This window comes from Trifolium pratense, linkage group LG4 (genome assembly GCF_020283565.1).
Source record: "Trifolium pratense cultivar HEN17-A07 linkage group LG4, ARS_RC_1.1, whole genome shotgun sequence".
In the NCBI taxonomy this organism is placed as follows: domain Eukaryota; kingdom Viridiplantae; phylum Streptophyta; class Magnoliopsida; order Fabales; family Fabaceae; genus Trifolium; species Trifolium pratense.
Window position 1 is genome coordinate 39,626,277 of NC_060062.1, and position 24,504 is coordinate 39,650,780.

The 24,504-nt window shown below is 34.8% G+C and overlaps 1 protein-coding gene across 1 annotated transcript; it reads left to right on the top strand.

Moving 5' to 3' along the window:
• The first annotated feature begins 292 nt into the window (after window positions 1-292).
• LOC123923100 (protein CHROMATIN REMODELING 5) lies at window positions 293-21,662 on the top strand. The gene is made up of 31 exons (XM_045975747.1): window positions 293-745; window positions 1,558-2,397; window positions 2,546-2,604; window positions 2,821-3,258; window positions 7,146-7,370; window positions 7,567-7,650; window positions 8,153-8,212; window positions 8,298-8,401; window positions 8,629-8,680; window positions 9,255-9,318; window positions 10,662-10,755; window positions 10,829-10,916; window positions 10,994-11,128; window positions 12,055-12,246; window positions 12,338-12,405; window positions 13,253-13,346; window positions 13,478-13,602; window positions 13,694-13,757; window positions 14,285-14,497; window positions 15,532-15,774; window positions 15,854-15,964; window positions 16,141-16,230; window positions 16,443-16,625; window positions 16,777-16,857; window positions 17,005-17,241; window positions 18,184-18,339; window positions 18,625-18,802; window positions 18,894-19,075; window positions 20,023-20,370; window positions 20,449-20,542; window positions 20,721-21,662. Exons 2-31 carry the CDS (start codon window positions 1,695-1,697, stop codon window positions 21,149-21,151), a joined length of 5,196 nt encoding a protein of 1,731 aa, XP_045831703.1. The 5' UTR covers window positions 293-745; window positions 1,558-1,694; the 3' UTR covers window positions 21,152-21,662.
• The last annotated feature ends 2,842 nt before the right edge of the window (window positions 21,663-24,504 follow it).

Below are 24,504 nucleotides of genomic sequence, written 5' to 3' on the forward strand. Positions count from 1 at the left end.
TCGTTTTTCCCTAGAAGCTGCCAGGAGCCGCTAATTGTCATGCCTCATGCACCGACAACCACTCCCCGCCCTTGTCAGACTCGGGCGTTACATATTTTCGGTAGCTCATTCGATAAGAATTAAATAATAAAATTAACCATTCAAATTACAATAATTATTTGTTATCATATCATATCATATTTTTATAATAATTATTATAAAAAACCCTATATTAACAAATTTTTTCTTATACACTTATTTTTTTTTCTTATTATACACTTCTTACCACCCTAATTTTGCCCAAAAAAAATGTAAGTAAACGAAAAAAAACAAAAAAAATATTCCACTCATTATTAATATTTTATTTTCCCGTGCGCCTTTCCCTAAAGAGTAAAGACTTTCATTTCTCTCTCTTACCCTCTCATCTTCACACCTTCGTCGGTTAATCCAAAACACCGCGTCGTTTTTCACTTTCCCAATCAAACGCGCCGCCGCAACCGGCGAATCTCTCCGTCGTAACCGTTTCATCATTTCCAATTTCGTTTTCCACTTCACCTTCAAAAAACAACGACCGATTTTTGTTTCCAATTTTCCAATTCATATTCGCCGCCGGCGATTCAGTTTCTGACGATTCCTCATCGGAAGATGAGGTGCGCATGATTATTTTATTAACCTGCGCACCGTCGGTCGTTGCTTTTTCATTCGGTTTGAATCAAAATTAACGGAACGGAACTTCGTTTTGCTTTGTGTAGTTTTTTTTGTTAAGGTAAGAGCCGCGAGTTTTTGAATCATCGCCGCATGGATTTGATTGTTGAATAGTGAATTCGTTTCTGAATTGTGATTTTGATTTCGGATTTAGATTGGTTTTTAGGTTTTGAAGTAAACGTTTTACAAGCCTTTGGGGTTTTACTTTTAGTGACGAGCTTCGTTGAGTTTGCTTATTGATCCGTTCCGATTCAAATTTTGGCTCTGTTTTTGAAAATTAACGTGGTTTTGATTGTTTTTGTGCATTTCATGGTGTTGCAATTCGAGTTTTGCATAACATGGGTTTTAATTCAATTCAATTTTGACCGTTGAACCAGACACTCTTTTGAACCGGTTTCTTCAATTCTTCATCAATGTAGCTTGTTCATTAACTCGCTTTGATGCAGATAGGACCGTGTTTAACCTATACTTTCAATGTTAAAATTGAATTCACCTAATTATGTTCAACTCCTACTCTGTTTTTCATATAATCTCCACTTCCAGTTACTTGGTTTCCAGGTGTGGAACTAAGTTAACTGGAATTTTAACAGAATCATTAACTATCGACTGATTTATAGTGGAATTTCAACTTAATGTTGTTTCTGATTGTTGAACTTGGATAATTTGATCATTTAACAAATTAAGCATGCTTTGAGGTGTTGTTAGTATACATAATTTTTTTAAAAATTTGTGAGCTGTAAATTAGTTCACCTGCTTTTCTTGTATTGTAATGTGAGATTTTCATTTTGTTATATTTAAATTTAACATGCAACGTGTGGTATATTGAGGATAAGTTTGGATCGTGCTGACCATTTTTCACTCTTTGCTGTTCAGGTTTTTGTGGAGATACACTGTAGATAACAGAAGCAACAAGTGATATATTTCACTTTTTTTATTATTGTTATGACCAATCACTCTTATAGAGAGGAGGTTGAAGTAAGTATAATTGTAAGTTAGTCATACGTTACAATATGGCTTTCTTTAGGAACTTCGTAAATGATACAGTCTCGCATGGTGTTATGGAAGATAAAGGCCTAGGACAGGATGCTAATAATATCAATAGATTGGTAGGTAATGAATGTAATGATGCAACTTCTAGCGAGAAAGAATTCGATATGAACTTGGAGGCACAATATGAGAGTGATGGTGGACCAGATGCTGCCTGTAGACCGCAAAATGAGGGAACGGCCGATGATGGAGATGCTATGAGAGAATCCAACTTACAGGCTGCTGGTAGTAAATCATCTACGGTTGGAAAGTGGGGTTCAACATTTTGGAAGGACTGCCAACCAATGTGTCCTCAAAATGGTTCTGAATCTGGGAAGGAATCAAAAAGTGGATCAGACTATAGAAATGCAGGGGGATCCGAAGATAATTCATTGGATGGAGAAACAGGAAGGCTAGACTCGGAAGATGATGATGGACAAAAGGAGGCAGGTAAAAGCCGAAGAAGCCACTCTGATGTTCCTGCAGAAGAGATGTTGTCTGATGAATATTATGAGCAGGATGGGGAAGATCAAAGTGACTCATTGCAGCATTATAATGGGATTCACAAGCCTACTGGACGAAATTCATGGCCTCAACAGATGTCTACTTCCACGAAAAGAACTGTGCATAGGAAATCTAGGATTTCAGATGATGATGGTGATTATGAAGAAGAAGATGAAGTAGATGGTATGTTACGCATTGAATTTGCACAAAAGATTGTTTCTCATGCATGAAATGCTACTTTAAAATTGGCTAATAATGTTTAGGCCTTGTTACCTAGTACACTAGATATTGATGAACTCCAGTGATGCCTCTTTTTTCCTATACCTTGCAGAAGATGATCCTGATGATGCAGATTTTGAGCCTGCCGCAAGTGGCCATACCTTAACCAAGGTTGTTTATTTGTTGTGGTTATTGTTACTATCAAGTCATTTTGTGGTTATTGTTATTATCAAGTCATTTATCATCTGCAATAATGGTCCTTTATCTATTAAGAGGTTGTATATTTTTGTTAGAGGTCAAATGTTGCTTCATTGTTAGTTTCAAAGTAAGGTATTTGGTTATTTGGAGGATGTTTCTGAATATTAGATGGTTTGATTGTTGTTGCAGGATAAAGATTGGGAAGCTATAGGATCGGATGAAAATGATGACAGTGATGAAAGTCTAGATGTCTCTGATGATGACGAATCTTTCTATACTAGAAAACCCAAGGGAAGGCAACAAGGTAAGGTTAGAAAAAGTATAAAATCTACCAGAGATCGCAAAGCAGGTGTTGCATCTAGCAGACAAAGAAGATTCAAATCATCTTTTGAAGATAATGAGTCAACAACAGATGATTCTGACAGTGATAGTGATGATGATTTCAAAAGCACAAGAAAGAGAAGTTTCAATGTCCGCAAGAATAACAGCCGCTTTTCTGCAACCAACAGTTTTTCTACCCACAGCAGTGAGGTCCGCACTTCTACTAGGGCGGTTAGGAAGATATCATATGTTGAAAGTGATGGAAGTGAAGAAGCTGATGAAGGGAAGAAAAAAAAGTCTCAAAAGGTAAATCCTTCATTATTCATATTTGAACATACTTTAGACTTTGTTTCTTTGGGTGTCTGTATTTAGTGTGAATATTTTGGGGTTTGCTTGTCTACTAAAACCCATAAAATTTTATTTGTCAATTCTCACATATGTAAAGCTGAAATCATCATGTCACTGTCAGATGATATGATACCCAAAGGCTCTTTTAGATTTCAAATTAACTGACTACCGCGTAGACATGCCTTTTTTGGGTGAAAGTTTTGGTAGTATGTTATGAGTGAGGAGGTTAGTGGCTTTATTTGATGGGAAAAAGGTTTTACTAGAAAGAACAGAGGGGGCATACATACCTACACTGAAGCAGTCATTGGTAGATCTAATCATGGGGCTAATAATGCTATCTTATGTGGAATGAAGTTGAGAGGTAGAGAGACACCCTGATAATTCGAAGTGTTTGAGTCCAATGAGATATGAACAAATGGGCAGCGTATGCCGTTCCAAATTAGGAGGGCGCACCAAGGACTACAAACCAGTTGGCCCAATTTATTTTTTGTAAGTAGTAGTAGTTGGCCTTCCTGAGACGTGTTGACTCTTATTGTTGTGGTGGTTACATGGGGAATTGGTTCAGGTTAGTGCATTTGTAGGTATTTGGTGGTCTGATTAAATGCACCTGATATCTTAAAACACCTATTTTCTATTCAATTGTTTCGATTTCAATGTTCTGCGAAATTTTTGAAATTGGAACCAGTGGCTATCAATCCCGGTTAGTCGATCAATTGACCTCAAAGTTCTATAACCGGATAGTAGATAGCAGGATGTGACTGCTATTCTGATTTTTTTATATAGTTCATGTAATGTATATTTACATATAAATTCTTAAAAATAATTAAAGTTGCACAAAATTCATCACATTCATAATTAACAACAAAAAGGTCTCAAACAGGACTGAAACTGACCAGTGAGGAGGGAAAAAAATTGATGGAGGCAGCAGATCGTGGCCGGAAATCTCTAGCGATGTAGAGGTAGACAGAAACTAAAATATCTAGAACTGCAAAGAAATAATCACCTATGTAGAGTGGGTCAGAGAGAATTGCGGATAGCATGAGATAAGACACAAGAAAAACACGAGAGCTGCAAAGAAGCAAGCTCTAAATTCTTCAGAGATGTTATGGCATTTGAAGGCTGGAATCCCTTCAACACCCAATAAAAAGCCTAATTAAATGATTAAACTTCCGAGGAATTTTTTTTGACATTTCATTAGGCTCTCATGACGGCAGTGTGATAACGCCTCTATTCCCAATATGTCTAATGCGTAAGCTGCCACATCGTGAGCTACACTAAATGCAATGTTGCATATGTTAAAGTAACTAAAAGCAGTAATTTTTTATTGAAAAATAACAATTATTATATTCCATACGTTTCTCTTAAGAAAAAAAATTCATATATTTCATTTCTAATTAAAACAAAGTTCGAAAGAATTTAAAAGGCTCTTTTATATTTGATTACTAAGAATATTTATGTAATTTTTGTATTAACTAACGGGTACGGATATCCATGGATACAAATACCATTAAATCTGCATCTGTATGCATTAATTAACAGATAGTTGAAATATCCATTTATCTTACCCACAAATATCCATAATACCCGCTCCATGTCCGTGGCGGATTTTATCTGTAGATATCCGCGGATATGAATATTTTTGCCATCCCTTCACTGAATGGAATGGAACTATATTGTGATAAACTAATGATTACTCAGTTACACCTACCATTTTGATATTGACTTTTGTTTTCACTATTGCTGAAGTTAGATAGGGAAGGAGAGAAGAGAATGATGATGTTGAATTGTGATTATGATTTGAATACAAAAGACCAAACACTAACCCCCTGTTTATACTAATACTAGACATCTAATTCTAACTAAACAAGGAAATTAATCATGGTATTATTGGACTCCAAATCCTATTTAAGTATGGCAACAAATCATGAAATATAGAAACCAATCCTAAGATATAATATACTGTTTTCTAAATTACTCTAAAATACAACCCAAATATTATGAGATATTTTTATGTATTCTAACACACCCCTTCAAGCAAAACCTTACTATATGCTTGTTGCAAATGAAACCTTAAAAAGGAAAATACAACACGGGCTACTCAAACCATGGTAAGAAAGGCAACTTAGGGATGTTGGAGATTTTAGATAGATGAACAATACTAAAAAAGGACCCCACAAGATTGTTGAAACAACCAGTAACTTGAAGAGGTAGTCGAAATGTTAACGTAGGTAGATGTGGCTCTCTGGAATGATCATCAATGGGAATTTTGTGGTAAGCAATTGTAACTGCAAGAACCAAAATTTCTTCAAATCTACCAAGAACAACATTTGGAAGATTTAGACCACAATAAAATTTAGGATACAAAATAAATAAATATTGAAATTAAGAATGGTGTGTATAACCTTGGATAATTCATCATGGCATGACTCACTAATGGGACAGGAGAAATTACCATTGGTATTGTTTGTGATTGGAGTCTAGTATGAACCATAGCTACTTCATAGCTAATCTGGAATAGTCGAGGCCAAACTGCATTTACAATTGCCAGGGTCATATTTTGTTAGGGATTGCTGGGTCAAGCATCATCTGCCGTGAAGTCAAACTTCATTCAGGTTACCTGGGGCCAAACTACATTTGGGATAGCTGGTGTCAACTTTATATGATAACGGCGGAGGTTATCGAAATGAAAATGATGCTTGGACAAACTGGTCTAAGGCATTTAAGATAAATTGCAGACACGGCTAACAGAAAAATCCACCAAGAGAACTTGAGATATAAATGGTGGTCCAAATTTGAGCATGACTGGCAAGATGAAAATAATGATGGAGACAATGGGATTTTACTAGATTTCTAGATTTCAGAGGGACCCGGCAGTGTAATAGTGACGAGACAGGTCAATGTGGATGAGACTGCCGTGATAGTGTGATACCATGTTGAAGTTACAGGGTTTTCGAAAAGGGAGGAGGGAATAGATAGAATAGACTTTGAATTGTGATCACGGTTTTTCGTGATGCAAAAGACTAAGCAGTAGCACAGCACTTATTTATAGTAATGTACAAGACTTCTAATCCGAGCTAATTAAGGAAATTAATGAAATATAAAGAAATATGGAAAACGGTCCCTATTTGACAGTCTAAGGTATATTCTAAATTAATCTATGAAACATTCCAAATATATTGAGAGGTTTTTTTATATTCATGAAAGTATTCAATTTATATACTGATTTAAGAATGTTCATTGGAAGGCTGGAACAAAGACACTAGTGACTTGTTTTGAATGATTATTATCATATAGAAGATTGAGAACTGAAGGGTGTTTATAAGTTTTATGCTATGTGTATTGCCTTTCATCGGAGAATGAATACTATCATGAAGAAAGGCTTATTAATTTTAATGTTTTATTTCGAGAGTAGTCTGTATATTGCCACTTGCTTGGTGAGAGACCATGAGCTTTTGTTTGTTATTACTTATGTTTTTTATTTATTTTTTGGTTATTTGGTATAGTGTTGGTATAATTTCAGTCATGAAATTTGTCGATTACTTGACCGCCCTTATGTTACAGAGCGAAATTTCAGTAACATTATTGAACTGTTTGTGTATAGGGTGAATAGTTGTCATCATTTTTAGGTGCCTTCATTAATTATAGTGTTTTATATTGATTAAAGGAATCTTGTGTGGAGTAAAATGTCTTGGATCCCGAGCTAAGTTATCGTATTATTTGTTTATACGGGAATGGCTTGCTAGTGGAAATGTGGAATTTTACTTAAATTACTATGATACCACCTTTTACTTGATGTACACTTTCAATTTATCTCTAATTCTTTGATTCTTTTAAATGTTCCCCAGGAGGAAATTGAAGAGGACGATAGTGACTCTATTGAAAAGGTGCTTTGGCATCAGCTGAAGGGCACAGCTGAAGATGCCCAAAGGAATAATAGATCAACAGAGCCTGCTTTAACGAGTCACCTGTTTGATTCTGAATTTGATTGGAATGAGATTGAATTTTTGATAAAATGGAAGGGGCAATCTCATTTGCACTGTCAATGGAAGTCTTTTGCAGAGCTACAAAATGTATGATATATTCTTATTGTGTATTAAGCATTAATCAATGTTATGCCGTTTCTATTGTCTGTTTCCCTCTCTTCTTTCGTTATAATAATCCTTTCTTATTGTTTTGGTTATTTTAATCATCCATGTTTTTTGGAGGTTTTTCTTCATTTCTTTCTGGATGAAGTGTGATAATACATCTTTACACATGAGATTGCAGCTCAGTGGCTTCAAGAAGGTTTTGAATTATACGAAGAAAATAATGGAGGACATCAGGTACCGAAAGACAATCTCAAGGGAGGAGGTAAATATTTGAGTTCAGCTACTAGAAGAATTTGTTTTAGATGCTATATTCATTTTTATAGATCTTGATTTTATAAGAAATACAACAGATTACAGAAGCTTTTGCTTAAATATTTTTAGAGGATATGTTTACCAGTTCATTTGTTATTGGAAGTTTGCATACATAAGCGAATTGCCTAACCTGACTTTGTTTGGATAAAGTTTTATCTAATTGGGCCATACATTGTGCAGGATGGCCTGTTGGCTTGTCATCCTCACTTTCCGAGGCATTTTCTACCTCTCATTGTTCTTGTTTTGATTTCTTACTTTATTTTCTTTAGCCTATTACTCAATCTAGCTGCAGCATGAAATAAAATGTATATTTATTAGTTCTGCTTGGTTATGTACATATTATTTCTTGCTTGTTAGTTTTAAATACATTTCTGTCCGATAATGTTATAGATCACTCTTCTACCATGATAATTTGTGTTCAGTTTTTGAACATTATTTGTACCTGTATGCAGATTGAGGTCCATGATGTGAGTAAGGAGATGGATTTAGAAATTATCAGGCAGAATAGTCAGGTTTCCTTCATGCTTTGCATAATAAAATACTCGGTCTTTGATTGTTCTTGAAATCGTTGATTTATTAGAATATTTGCATATTCAGGTGGAAAGAATAATTGCAGACAGGATCAGTAAAGATGATTCTGGTAATGTTATCCCAGAATATCTGGTCAAGTGGCAAGGACTATCTTATGCTGAAGTGACTTGGTACATTACATTAAATTTAGTAGATTTATTTTTTGTACATTTTCTGTGCATCCGTTGTCTTCATATTAGAAAGGACGATGGGTAGAACATTTATGCATTGTCTTTGCAATGTGCTTTATTGTTTTAAGTCCTTATTCATGATTTACCTCAGTGATTAGATGCCTATGATATATTACTAATACTATATGCGATTCTCACATTTTTTGTTTGTTTCTTTATTGTACCAGGGAAAAGGACATTGATATCGCTTTTGCTCAACATTCAATTGATGAGTATAAGGTAGCTCTCTATTTCATTTTATTTACTTATTTATTCTCATTATACTGCTGGTTGTGGGATGTTTATTCATTATTTGACTGGATTCAATACCATGGTTATTATAAAAAATTATTTGGCATGTATTTATTCATTATTTGGCTACAATGAGTTAGGACATGATGAGTTTCAAAATTTTAGGATACTAAATGGCAGGGATACAACTAACTGAGTAATCAGATGCTCTTGGAGCCATCTTCTCTGAATAAAGAAGTTTGAATTTCTGATAGTTTCTACCACCCTGGATTTCATATTTGACTGTTTGTTGTTTTGTTCTTTGTGGCTATTACTGCGTTGAGCTATATCTTCATTATGAGTGCCACTGTATCTTAGCCCAGTGTTAAGCATGCTTGGGTTAAATTAGTATTTGGAATGGTGACCTGATGGGTAGTGTCGATGTTTCTCATCTACGTCCATCAGCACTAGGCTTTGTGGTGGCTGTTGTATTTATGTTTTTCTGTGGTGCATAATGAAGACTCATATATGATAGTTGGGATATTGTTTTAAATGAAGTTTTTAATTTTTCGTATTTGAACAGGCTCGAGAGGCTGCAATGTCAGTTCAAGGAAAGGTGGTGGATTCCCAGCGTAAGAAGAGCAAAGGTAAGTATATTTTATGTTTTATTAGATTTTATGGTGTAATTGTTAAGCATAAATAGGATGTTTATTGTCAATGAATGTTGGTCTAGTTGGTATTGGTAAGGATGTGACTCATATCCGACAATGGCGTGAGTTCAAATCTTGCTGCAGACGTGAGCCCTTGTAACTTTTCTTTTTGTCTTGAGGATCTTGCTGGCGGGTAATCAGCATGCAAGTACTCTTGTATGTGTTCTTTGTGTCTTGAGGCTCAGCTCGATCCTGATGATGAGACCCAAGTCACTTAACTTTGTATTATGATTAAGATCAGGATGTGTACTTCTTGAGGCCAATTTGTGAAGGATGGATGCACCATGCCATTTTGCCGTGGAATTGGCGGATTTTTTTGCCGTCCGCCATCCACCTTATGCGATTGATAATACTGATCCCACCGAATATGTGAGCTGAGATTTTGAGCCCAGTTGTGGTTGGTCAAGCCTTCCTCTTTTTTGATGATAGCCAGCCTTCTCAGCACTGTCATCTCTCGCTGTCTGGCACTAGCCCTATAATCACTATCACTGAAGACCCCAACTATTGTTTTTAGTATCTCTTTTTTTCTTTTCTAAAATAAGAGGAAGGTAAATCGTAAACTTTTTGTACTCAATTATTTTCATTTGGTGTATCGCTTGTTTGAGGCAACCCACAAAATCGGAGTGGGTTAGGTCGGGTTGCACTCCCTCTAAGATCTCAATATATACCGTGGATCTGTAATAATTCATTCAATAATATTTTGGAGATCACACACCAATACAGTTCTCTCCCTCCCCGATGTTCTCTCAAATTCTCACTTCTTCACATCCAATACACCACACTTTCCCCCCTCTCCAATTTGGGGGAATGGGATTATAGCACAGAACAAGTCTTTTATCTGTTTTATCATTATAATATCCAAACAGTGGAAGAGTATTTATTACATTTCAGTTCACACCATTCCATCCACTCTCCATTAGACATCCTAACACTTTTTAAAATATTATTTCTTTTCCATTTCTATTTCTATTTATGGCCGAAAAGGGCATGTCTTACTTTCTAATTACAAATTAGATTAGTAGCAATTTCTTTGATATTTCCATTCTAAGATGATTACTTTAGCAATTTCCTTGAGCATTTTCTGATAGTTCCCTTCCATATCCCCTTGTTTTCTGAAGCCTATTTCCTTTTCCTAGTTATTTGTTTTTTAATATGGTATGAACAATAATCTAGTTTCATATGCTATAAAAAAAAAATCTAGTTTCATCGGTTCATGTTTTAAATATTATATAACATTATATACGTTAGTTGTGTTCTTAATCCATGGTTATGATGTTTAGCAAGTTTGCGGAAGCTTGAGGAACAACCTGAATGGTTGAAGGGTGGAAAGCTCCGTGATTATCAACTTGAGGGTTTGAATTTTCTTGTTAACAGGTATGCGTGTATGTTTGTATTTTTTTTTTCTTTTCATTTTTTGGTCTTCTAAAACTGTCTATTGCATTTGAAGCTGGAGAAATGATACAAATGTCATTTTAGCTGATGAAATGGGTCTTGGGAAAACTGTTCAGTCAGTATCAATGCTTGGTTTTCTACAGGTATAGTATCAATTATCTGTTTGGTTACAAATGCCCTTATAATGTAATACAAACATGTATTTCTGTTCCTTATACAGAATGCCCAGCAAATCCATGGTCCTTTTCTTGTAGTTGTGCCGTTGTCTACTTTATCAAACTGGGCCAAAGAATTCAGGAAGTGGCTTCCTGATATGAATATTATTGTATACGTTGGTACTCGAGCAAGTCGAGAGGTGAGACATCTCTTTATGAGTTTTCAATTCATATGCAAGTAAAACTGAAATTTATCAGATCTGTAATATATTTCGGCAACTTGTATTTTTATTAGACTGCAGACATGTATGCTGAATGAGATAACCTCAAAAGGGTGCACATTGTAAGAAAAAATACAATACAATAAAAAATAGTTGAACAAGACTTAGAAACAAGGAAAGGCTAGTTTAGTGTGGGATTTTGTATCAGAGAAAGCTCTCACTGACTCCTATTTGTTCTACACTGTTTACATTGTGTACTTTTTATTCAGGAAAGTATATTTCTATTTTTTGTTTTGCACAATTGTATGCTTTGTCCTGCATAATTAATATATGAACCCACTTCTCTAAACAAACCTGGGGGAAATAGGAAGTTTTACATGTAATTAGTAGCTATCTCCTGAATGTTTATTTTCCTGAAGTTATGAAACTTTTATATGTTTGTACTTTGTAAGACGGTCTGCATCCTGTCTTCTAGGAACGTTTTCAAAGTCTTAACTTAATTCATTTTATATAGACTGGTTTAGCTTTGGAGGAGAAGGTGTAGCTTTAGATAGGAATTTGGTCGAGTTCTATTTTCTTTCATTTACTGTTTAAGCACACACTGGTGCGTGCTACATTACCATTGGTGTTGAATTTATTTTACTTGGTTGTTTTTTGCTTTGGAAAAGAGAAATCGGCTATTTTTATATTTTTCTCAGCTCTTTTAAGTAGTTGTAGTTCCGATTCATCTGTTTTGTTCCACTTTTTAATAGCTGAAAAGTTAACAGGCATAGAATCATTAATCATACCATTGTTTATAGTGATATACATGCAGATGGTGTAATTTGTAATCAAAGCTAGTTATTGCTAGTCTTTGTTGTTAATTCTTTTCATTTTTATTTTTTATTTTTGATTCTTTATGGCAGGTTTGTCAACAGTATGAATTTTATAATGACAAAAAGCCTGGTAAACCAATAAAATTCAATGCACTGTTGACTACATATGAAGTAATTTTGAAAGATAAGGCTGTTCTCTCCAAGATCAAATGGAATTATCTGATGGTAGATGAAGCTCATAGACTAAAAAATAGCGAGGCGCAGTTGTATACATCACTTTTAGTATGTAACTTTTCTCAATTTAATGTTGCGTTATTGTTTATGCTGTTGAGGTAAACCTTTATTTTTAATGTTTTTTGTGCTGCTCTTTTAGGAATTTAGCACCAAGAATAAGTTGCTCATCACCGGGACTCCCTTACAAAATAGTGTTGAAGAGCTATGGTAATAGTAATATTTTCCTTTTAATAGATATGTCAAAAGGAATCTTAGATCTTTAGTGGATCTGTTAGCTTTCTTAATATTTTTGTACGGATAAATGTTGAGTACCTTCTACCTGCATGATTCTATTTTCTATTAATGGGCTGAACGTGCATATAATTACTTGAAGCATGGCAGAGTAACTTATTTATATACCCTTTGTTTTAATCCATTTAAAGTAGCCTACATGGTTAACTGTTCTGCATACAACATTGGAGGAGTTAACATTCACATTGTGCTATTGCTTGCTTGTTTGTATCCACGTGTTCATTGCTGCGTATATTATGCTGCATCTTTGTGGATGCTCACTGTTAGAGTTTGATTACTAAAGAGAAACTGAGAGAAATAGAAGGAACATTTACAAGAGAAGATACGAGAGATAATTGAAACATCAACAGTATTTTTGATGTTTGTATCCATTAGAGAGTAGAGACTGAATGGATATGGTTATACACTAGCTAACACTATGCTGACTGACTGACCACTGTCAGTTCAGAAAGCTAGGGACTCATGCTCAACTTAGAGCCTAGCGTAAAACAAGTTAGCTTACTCTAACATTCACCCTTCTGACTCAAGGTAGAATGAAGGAGAAAAAAACTAAAAGTCTGATTTGTCTTGAAGATTCAAACCTACAGATATGGAATTGTCTTCTTATTTTGTTGTTGTAGGAGACCAATTTGATTTGTGGTTCATGATTATATGTGCACTGTGTTGATTTCTAAATAGGTTTTATTTATGCTGCCTGTTATTTTATTTTCTCTGTTTTTCCATATTTGTATAACATTCACCTCTCACTCTTCCGGTTTTGTAGGGCTTTGCTCCACTTCCTTGATCCTAACAAGTTCAAGAGCAAGGATGAGTTTGTTCAAAACTATAAAAATCTGAGTTCTTTCCATGAGAATGAGGTATAAATTGTTATAATCATATTCATAATTACTATTTATTCTTTCTTTCGTGAGTTTGAGAACTTTTCCCTTCTCTACTACTTGATTTTCATTGGTCTTAATTCTTTCGTGCATATATTATTTTATGATAGCTTGCAAATCTTCATATGGAATTGAGGCCACACATACTTCGAAGAGTTATCAAAGATGTGGAGAAATCTTTACCCCCCAAAATTGAGCGTATTCTTCGGGTTGAAATGTCTCCTCTTCAGAAACAGTAAGTGATTTTCTTTCTTTTTTTTTTGATAAAAAAAGCTACTCCTGTTAGTCCACATTCTATATACATGCGGCTGATTTCTTTCCTTTAGGTATTATAAGTGGATTTTGGAACGTAACTTTCAAAATTTAAACAAAGGAGTTCGCGGGAATCAGGTTACATCTCTATCTTGTGTTTCTAGCAATCATCTGTACATGGATACTCTGTGCTTTCTTCACTATAATGGTTAATGGAACAATAAATGCCAATCTGGTCCTAAACTGCCAAGTTTATGTTTTTACAGATGCTGCTTACAAAAATTCTAAATTTTCACTCTAATGCCAATACTCGGCTTATGCTTGGTTTCTTTGCACTATGTAATTGTAAACATTGATTCTCAGTAGAAAGATGCTAGAGCTAGTGTGGTTTATTGTTGAAAATTTTCATTATTTGAAAGAGAAAAAAAAGTTGGATCTACTCATCTACATGCAAGAAGCTATTTATGGTTTTGATTTATCTCTTTCCTAATAAGGATGAGTTTTATGCTCAATATAAAACCTAATAATTGTAAATTGTGGTAATATAATGTTATCAATTGGACTAACAAAACCTTGATGAATTTGATTGTATATTTCTAAATCCTTTCTTACTAAAAAAAATCACTATATTACTAAACTCAAGTGTACTTTGTGCTAAATTTCAGGTTTCTCTTCTAAATATTGTGGTGGAATTGAAAAAGTGTTGCAACCATCCCTTCCTATTTGAAAGTGCTGATCATGGCTATGGTGGGGACTCTGGAGGCAGTGACAACAGTAAACTTGAGAGAATTGTCTTTAGCAGTGGCAAGCTTGTGATACTTGATAAGCTGCTTGTTAGATTGCATGAGACCAAACATCGTGTTCTGATTTTCTCTCAGGTTTGTTGTTAAAAGTTGAAACTAATATACTGGATGGTCTTGATTGTTTCTTGTGTACTCATGCAATTTTTGTTTTCATTATATTCTGGTGGTTGTGGCTCTCTGGAGAATTAGTGAGATCACACTTTGAGTGTCATTAATTTTTGTTAAGAGAACATTGGATGAGAGATATAAGTGAGGGTAATCCTCACCTTACAAGCTGGTTTTGTAGCGCGTTCAGTTAGGTCCAATCCAAAATTCTAAGGAAGAATTACATATTGTCAACTGTTATTATCCAGTTTTTTATTTATTTGTTAAGCTGGTCCATTCATGCAGTTACAAAGGCTCTAGTTAATCCCCTTTGGTGTTTAAGGTGACATTTAGCACGGGAACAGATTAGGTTTGATTATAAATATTAATACTTTCTTTTAAAGAAATACTGAGTTTAGTGTGATTATGACTAAAGATTGAGAAATTGGATCCTCTCCTCTTTTCTTTCCATCCCTCTCCTAACTGTCTATCTCCCACTGTCTTAATTATTTGATTACATTTTAATGAAAAGATAGAGAGAGTTAGGAGAGGGATTGGGAGAAAAGAGGAGAGGAACCAAAGGTTGAAGTTGGCAGGAAAAGCCTGCCAAAACAAGGAAAAAAGGAAAATCTTCTTTCAACATTCTTCAAAACCTCTTTGAATCACATGACTAGAATCGCTTGAAGAATTCATGAACTCAAACCACAAATGTTTGGAAATATAAAAAAATATTGCAAAAGAAGGATTCCCTGGTTGAAAGTGGTGCATGTTACTTGCTTCTTATTTTCACTCTCCTTAGAAGTTAACTGATAAAAATAAATTACGTGAGCGGGACAAACCTAGTGGTGACAAAAATGCTGATTTTCAGACTTCCTTATTGTACAAGGTTCATGGAGAGGTGGCTGTGAAGATCATATATTGCTTGAGTTTTGATTAAGCTCTTCTAAACACTCTTCTCTGCTTTAATGTAATACACTTTGAGCATTAGTTTATGATGATGCTAAGTTATAGGAGGTGTGTTGCAGATGGTCAGGATGTTAGATATACTGGCACAGTATTTGTCACTTCGAGGGTTTCAATTTCAAAGACTTGATGGCAGTACAAAATCTGAGCTGCGACAGCAGGCAATGGAGCATTTCAATGCGTCTGGTAGTGATGATTTTTGCTTCCTTCTTTCAACACGAGCAGGAGGTTTAGGTATCAACCTTGCCACAGCAGACACGGTCATTATATTTGATTCTGACTGGAATCCGCAAAATGACCTGCAGGTGTATTTCAGTTGTTTTGATCTCACTCTTAACCATCTAACTGTATAGGTATTTACCATAATTTCTCTGTTTCTTTTAGGCAATGAGTAGAGCTCATAGAATTGGGCAACAAGAAGTTGTTAACATATATAGATTTGTGACAAGCAAAAGTGTTGAAGAAGATATTCTGGAGCGTGCTAAGAAGAAGATGGTATGTTCAGAATCATTGAGTATTCAATAGCTGTTTTGGTTTTATTCTTTTTTGTCCAACTTCGATATTCTCTCATTTTTGGTATGTTTAATATTAATATTTTCGTACAAGATAGATTCAGTTGTGTGTGGACATGCCTTGAGGTCAATAATATTTCATGGGAATGTGTTCTACAGGTTCTGGACCATTTGGTGATTCAAAAACTGAATGCAGAAGGTAGACTGGAGAAAAAAGAAGCCAAAAAAGGAGGAAGTCTTTTTGATAAAGTAAGAACATTTGTGAAATTGTATATTTTTAGCATGTGCGCACCATACTATATGATATCTTTGTAGATAACAAAACCCAAATTACTAAGGTGACAGCATCTTCTGTTTGAATTGTATAGATTGCATTGAATCATTTCATATGAAGTCCCGGTGTTTTCCTTTTTAATTTTTGTCATATTTATTGTTTCAAACGTTTTCTTCTTAAATGACAGAATGAACTGTCTGCAATCTTACGATTTGGAGCAGAAGAGCTTTTTAAGGAAGAAAGAAATGATGAAGAAAGCAAGAAACGACTCTTAAGTATGAATATAGATGAGATTCTTGAAAGAGCTGAGAAGGTTGAAGAGAAGATAGATGAAGAGGAACAAGGCAATGAGTTATTAAGTGCATTTAAGGTAAGATATGTGGACAGTAACATGAATTTGTTGTTTTAATTGTTCTATGCGTTTCTTTTTTGCAATGACTTTTTCATTTTAGGAGGGGGAAGGATATATTTTGACAGGATGAGGAATTAATAAGCTGTTTCTCCTTTTCTATGTGCTGCAGGTTGCCAATTTTTGCAATGATGAAGATGATGCAAGTTTCTGGAGCCGTTGGATAAAGCCTGATGCTGCATTCCAAGCAGAGGTTTGATCTTGTTCTTTTATTGATATATTATTACAAAACATCTGTAACAATGTTGACTTTTTAAGGTTTATGTATATGTAATGTTTGTTTTAGTTAATGCTTAGCATGCTATTCTCTTACTTGACTTATGATTAATGTTTCGTTCAGGAAGCTCTTGCTCCACGTTCTGCAAGAAATATTAAAAGCTATGCAGAGGCTGATCCATCTGAAAGGAGTAATAAAAGAAAAAAGAAGGAACCTGAACCAACTGAGCGAGTTCAGAAGCGCCGCAAAGCAGAGTATTCGGCTCCTGCAGTACCAATGGTTGATGGAGCCTCTGTCCAAGTGAGAAGTTGGTCATATGGGAATTTACCTAAAAGAGATGCACTCCGTTTTTCTCGTGCAGTAAGATTCTTTTACTTCCCTCAATTTTCATTGTTATATTTCTATAAAAATCCTATTGCTTTTGGCAGACCTAACGTTTGAGATCCTCTAAGCATTGCCTTTATATATTGTTGACAATCTTCCTCCTAATTTCATTTATATTTTCTCTCTGCCATCTGTGGATTAAGTAGTTAGTTAGGTTCTGTGGGATCAGCATTTAAACATCAATAGTGTGTTATAAAGAGTAGGGATGTGAGTGAGCAGAAGAGAACTGAGTTATTGAATGTCCATATTCTACCTGGCGTACTGAATGTGAGACTCAGTTTTGTCCGTAAGATCAATGAAGCTTCTCCGATATGAGTCTGAGCTTCAAACCTGAACATAAATGTTTGGCGTTCCTTTTAAAAATCTGTATGGTAAACCAGAACACATATACACATGATAGTCTCAGGCTTAGCATGACAATGAATTAAAGAAAGCTTCAAATGGAGTCCATGTTTCCTGGAAAGTGACTTATTTTTTTCTTTTTCTGTGGGAGTTTCTTGTGTTTATCAGTGATCACATGGACTTTTATGCCATATGCACATTTTCTTTAATTTATATTGTAGTAGAGTGTGCTCTAAATCTTTTCAGCATCTAAGATGTCTCCCTGATGGGCTTCGGCCCCGTTCTTTCCCCTAAAAAAAGATGTCTTCCCGCTCCTTTTATTTTTAGATAGACTTCAGGATTGTACCTCCCTGTGGGTCAGCCAATTGTTTGTTAATGTGACATTCACAGTTCCTTTGAGTTAATGATACCCTTGTCTTTTTCTTGTTCTCTTGGCTCTTTTAGAATGGTTTTTTGGCTTATCAGTATGTGCTTGCTATTTGTGTATGTGTCGTAAATATGCTTGCTTCAATCTTGTTATTATCCATTTTAGTAAATATTTTACTGCTGTATGATCATCCCTATTTAAATGTCCAGGTTATGAAATTCGGGAATGAGAACCAAATCAACTTAATTGCTGCTGACGTTGGTGGTGCAGTTTTGGCAGCTCCACCTGAAGCACAGATTGAACTTTTCAATGCTCTAATTGATGGTTGTTCAGAAGCTGCGGAAATTGAACATTTGGATCTGAAGGTTTGGATAACATTGAACTCTCTTAAAGCTGGTGTGGAAATGGTTATTTGATTCAATATGATTTGCATGAGATGAACCCTGAACCCTTAGTCCTGTCTATTTATAACAATAGGATTACAATCAAAATGCCCCTTAATTATAGGGATAATAATATATCTAATAATATGAATTAATTACAATCAGAAATATATGCCGAAGATAAAGGAAATTGAATCAGAAAAATATTTCAATAATATGTATTCTATTATTTCCTTAGATGTTTTTAACATGTAATATTGCATCCAGGGGCCTGTGCTCGACTTTTTTGGTGTCCCAGTGAAAGCAAATGATCTACTTACCCGCGTCCAAGAACTTCAGCTCCTAGCAAAGCGCATTAGCCGGTATGAAGATCCCATTGCACAATTCCGCGTTTTATCATATCTTAAACCTTCAAACTGGTCGAAAGGTTGTGGGTGGAATCAAAGTAAGTGTACCTTCGAAGTAGTTTTGTTCTGCATTCCTTCAAGTGACTGTATTGCTTCATTTGCTAATTTTTTTTCTTTCACTTTTTACAGTTGATGATGCCAGATTGCTTCTTGGAATACATTACCATGGATTTGGTAATTGGGAAATGATTAGATTAGATGAAAGGCTTGGCCTCATGAAAAAAATAGCACCTGTAGAACTCCAAAACCACGAAACTTTCTTGCCACGAGCTCCAAATTTGAGAGACCGTGCTAATGCCCTTCTGGAGCAAGTATGCCCATTACATGAATTCTAATTTTAGCCATGTTCTTGTTTCGCCTGTATTTATGATTTACAAATCTGCTAATTCATGCCTTTACATGCTTCTCATTCTTCTGCTAGACTTCATAGTTACTTGTCAGACGTTTGGTACGTGATAATTCACATGGATTAGAACTCAATTTACTATAGTATATACTAGAAATAAGAAGCTCTGAAGAAACACAAAAGAGCTAGGAGGTCATAATATGAATTGAGCATAATATAAACATTACCAGTTTCTGGTAGATTATAGTAGGGTTCAGTGGTACAACTACGTAGATGTTTCTAGAATCTTCTGTAATGAACTAGATAGTCATTCATACAATATCTATTTCTCTGCAGCATGTCTGCATATGCTATGCAAATTCTATATTTACCAAGCGAATTAAGTTTTTCCCAAAATGTTGGTTATTTAGCATACCAAAGAAAACGTGAGTGTTTCTGTTAAAAACATTTATTTTGTCATGCAAGTGATCAAAGATAGTAGTACATCCAGGTAATTCAGGATAATGATTTGATTTTGAATCAACCCTACATCCCACATACTAATTCATGATCTGCTTCCTACTAATTATTGTATTTCTTTCAGCTAGTAACATTGAATTGGTATGGTTTAAGAGATTATCTCAAAGTGCTTGTAATGATAAAACTGTACAAAGAGGATCCCTTGATTGTAGAGATTAAATATGTCCTATATCAGTCTAATTACAGATATATATTAATCTAAAATAGAATATTTGCAGTGGGAAATAAGGCATAAAATATCTCAATCAAATATTCTATCATTTGATTCTATTAATTACCATATCACAACACTTTCTTTGGCCTTTCATGTATGGATGGATACTATGTGAATTGCTGAATCAATATTTATTGCTTGTCACTTGTCATAATGTCTTCATTTTTCTTAATGTCTAGGAACTCGTTGTTCTTGGGGTAAAAAATGTGAATAGCAGAGTTGCACGTAAGCCTTCCAAGAAAGAGAAAGAACATATGATGAATATCTCACTGTTGCGTGGACAGGAGAAGAAGAAAAAACCAGGTTCTGTTAATGTCCAAATGAGGAAGGATAGGTTTCAGAAACCCCGTAAGGTTGAACCTATTGTAAAAGAGGAAGGTGAAATGTCCGACAATGAAGAAGTATATGAGCAGTTTAAGGAAGTAAAATGGATGGAATGGTGTCAAGATGTGATGGTTGAAGAAATGAAAACTTTGAAACGTCTTCACAGATTGCAGACAACTAGTGCTAATCTTCCTAAGGAAAAGGTACCACCTTAGGCTTCTTTCCTTTTATTATGTCTGTTTGAGATATGTTTACCCTATCTAATTCCCTGTCCACTTTAGGTTCTCTCAAAGATACGCAACTATTTACAACTTCTTGGGCGAAGGATTGATCAAATTGTGTTCGAAAATGAAGCGGAACCCTATAAGCAAGATAGTAAGTGCTTTCTCCATTCTGATAACCTAGTTTTACCTCACAGAAAAGGTTTCTGCTTTAAGCTGCTTTGTTCATGTGTCATGACTCATGAGTTCTTATAACTTTATTGTTGGCCTTTGTTTTTAGGGTTCTCTATTGTTTACTACATGACTGAATTTATTTCCTTGTTTATTTATAGGAATGACTGTACGACTGTGGAAATATGTATCCACCTTTTCCCATCTTTCAGGGGAGAGACTTCATCAAATATATTCCAAACTTAAACAGGAACAAAATGATGAGGCCGGGGTTGGTCCCTCTGCTTCATTTAACAGAAATGGAAACCCATTCCATCGCCATATGGAGAGGCAAAGAGGATTAAAAAATATGGCTAACTACCAAGTGACAGAACCTGATAATAATAACTCAGGAAAATCTGAGGCATGGAAACGAAGAAGAAGATCTGAAAGTGATGATCATTTCCAGGGTCAGCCACCACCTCAAAGAATCACCAGTAATGGAATCCGGGTTACTGACCCTAACTCACTTGGGATCCTTGGTGCTGGACCATCTGACAAACGGCTTGTTAGTGAGAAACCTTTTAGGACACAACCTGGTGGTGTTCCTTAAAGTAGCCAGTTTTGTGGGATCTTACCGGCAGATTACTAGAGTGTTGGTGGCCGGCTTTCACTCTGCATTTACACAGCTTCAGCTACTGTATATTCTCTGGAATTCTTTTTCCACCCATTTGGAATAAGATCTGCAGATCCTTTTTGGCATTTTCCTGAAGTCGATCTGAAAAATATCTCAACTCTGGAATCTGCGTTCTTGAACAAGATGGTTGAAGCAAATGAAGATTTGCTGCAAGATGAAACTGAATCTTGCCAATTGTTTCTTTTTGTCCTTTTAATTTCTACCCTCGATTATGAGCCTAGCAAAATGTTTACATACAAAAAATCTTTAAAAGAAAGGTTTCCCACTTGCTTTAGACATACTTAGGAAAATATACATTGTCAGTTCTGCAATTTTATTGGACTGAACTGCTCAATCCATAAAGTATGTTAGTTGATGCAACCAGAATTGTATCTGATTTTGTGATATTTATATAGCCTATAATGTCCAAAATTTTGCAATTCTTTCACGTGGGTTTCACTAGTGGATAGTAAATGAAAAGTGAATTATCATATTCTTGCCTATGTTTTTCCTGCATTTAGATGAAACACTGATATTTTTCCATTTTACAGTATTTCACAGAAAGCCTCTGCCTAGGGTAGTCTTTGAAGCTGTTCTGGCATATTTAGATTCTTTTATCAATTATTCTCTCTCATTTATATATTTAAGTTCAAATATTAATTTCTTTGGCATTATTGAATAATGGCTTTGTCTAACATGCTCCACCTTATCATATATTCCACGGTGCACAACTAATAGTCTGTTAGATTACAATGCTTGACAATAGACTATCATAGACCTTCTACACTTGTTTCTCTCTCTTCCCTTTTGTCTCTCCCAACCATCATGGCCTCTTACCACCTATTGTTGGAGTCTTTTTCGACCACAAAATCCCTCCTCTTCTGGATTCCGTCATACTACCACCCTCTCTCCCCCCACGCTTCTCTGGAAACAACCAAATCATTCTTTACATTCACATTCAAGTTTGTTTTTCCATCAATTTATTTTTTGCGGGTTCTCAATTTTATCAAACAAAAAATGTCAATTGAAGTTTGGATATGAATTAAAAAAATGAAACAATTTCAAAAAGTGAAAACTTGTTGAGCTTCTCACCTCGAAAGATTCACATGTTGTGGCTCACAATTTCTACCGTTCAACCATATCAACAAAGAGTTTTTTTTTCTTTTTTTGATAAGCATATCAACAAAGAGTTTTTAAATCTGATTATCGAGAGGTGGCAATGGTGTAAAATCAGCCACGAATGGACAGATCTGTTTTCCTCTTTATCTACTTGATGAAATACAACAATGTATTGTTAGATCGAAGGAGTTTGGATTTTTACCGCTGTCTTTTCTGGCAAGTTCACCAACAAAAAAAAGCGCCGGATTCTTGCTCTTCATCACGAGCTCTCTCTAATCATCAAATGATTTTATATGTCAGATCTTTGGAACAAAGTTCACATTGGTCTGTGAATTGAAAATAAAATTTGAGTCCCATATCGGGTACTAGAACATACTAATGTGTTGTAGCATACTAGTGTGTATTTTGAGGAAATAAATAAAATTAAGTCCTAATTTGATGATATTGGACATACTACTTATTTATTTAATTTATTGTGATTTATTTTCCATTAATTTATAACGGTTAAGTTGATGGGAGAAAAACTGTTTTCACAATAACATATAATTAGAGTGGTTGCTCACAAAAAGAAAAAGAGGAACACATCACATGCACAGCCGCCACAATCAACAGCTTTGCATTTTTTCTTATACTCAATTGCAGTGATTTCCTTTGCTGGAACTATTTAGTAGATTGAGAGGATTTGAGTTTCTCACATTCAATTCAATTGACTTGGTATCTAGTGCTATCATGTCTTGAAATATGGTCAGGTAACACAACTGTTGTTATTATAAGAATTATGCTTACATGACTAAGTAGTAGATATGTAGGCACTTGGTATATGATCATGACCATTAGTTGAAGCTAATTCTTTAATCAGTTTTAATTTATGATCCTAATTACATGATGTTAACTTGTTACATTCATGCCATCTTAATTTAAGTGTTAGGATTATAATATGAGATGAACTGAACTACTAGGATATATAATAGTTAAAGGATATCAACCTGCATTTGCTTTATGTCGACACAGATTTTTTGAATTTTTATAAGACTCTATACAGTGAGGTTGTTTTTAACTAACAAGGATAAAATAATTAGATATATGATTTGGTTTCATTATTTGATTATGAAAAATTAGAAAGATTTGCATTATGTTTTATTCCTAATTGTTTATAGAAAACAATGATTATTCTCTGTATTATGTGAATGTATTATGTGATACTAATAATATTATTATTAGTGTTAATTTGTTTAAAAGTGATCAAACTAGCTATCACTAGTTCCTTCAAATAAAGAATGGTCTTAGTATCATTGTCCCTTTGATTTGAGAATGGTCTTAGTACATTGGAATGACCTAAGTGTCATTATATTGATTGATATTGTAGTATCATCAATACATGTGGTATTGTAGTACCACATGTGGTATCGTAGTACCGGTGATTCATAGTTTGATGTCGTAACATCAATTTGAGTGGTATTGTAGTACCACTGAATCCCCGATGAATCATAGATTGATGTCGTAGCATCAATTCGAGTGGTATTGTAGTACAATTCAAGAAGGTGTATTCTTTGACCGATTTCTACATTGCAGTAGCAAATCGATATATAGTTGTAACTGAGCTGTTTTATCCTGGGGACGACGTGGCTGATAGTCTGCTTGCACGATTTTGGACAGTGCCACGAAACGTCTTAAAGAGAGCGGCCTAGTCCGCGACTCAACCCAGTAATCTCTTCGGTGGCTGTAAAAATTATTTTTAACTGTTTTTATATCCCGAAAACAACAAGATCATTGTCGTCTTTGCATGGTGTAAGACCTATGCAATTTATGCACCATAGCACTCGCCTCAAATAATATCGTTGATTCCCGAATCTTGTTTAAATTATCTTTTTGGTGTAAGAAGATATTTTGAAATTGTTAGATAAAAATGATCAGGCAAGTCTTTTGTTATATATTCACAGAAGTATGCCAATAAGTGAAATTGTAACCTTGAAGTTATTTAAGATGTTAAGTTGGGTCTCCTTCAAAGTGTTGTTCAATTCAAATTGTTGAACGATTTCAATTTTCAACACCATTCTCAAAAGTACTCATTGCATTTTGGCTAACAACCTTTTACTTTGATATGTTTTACTCCCTCCGGTCCTTAATATACGAGGAGAGACTTCACTTTTTAGATTCATTGAAAATCTAAT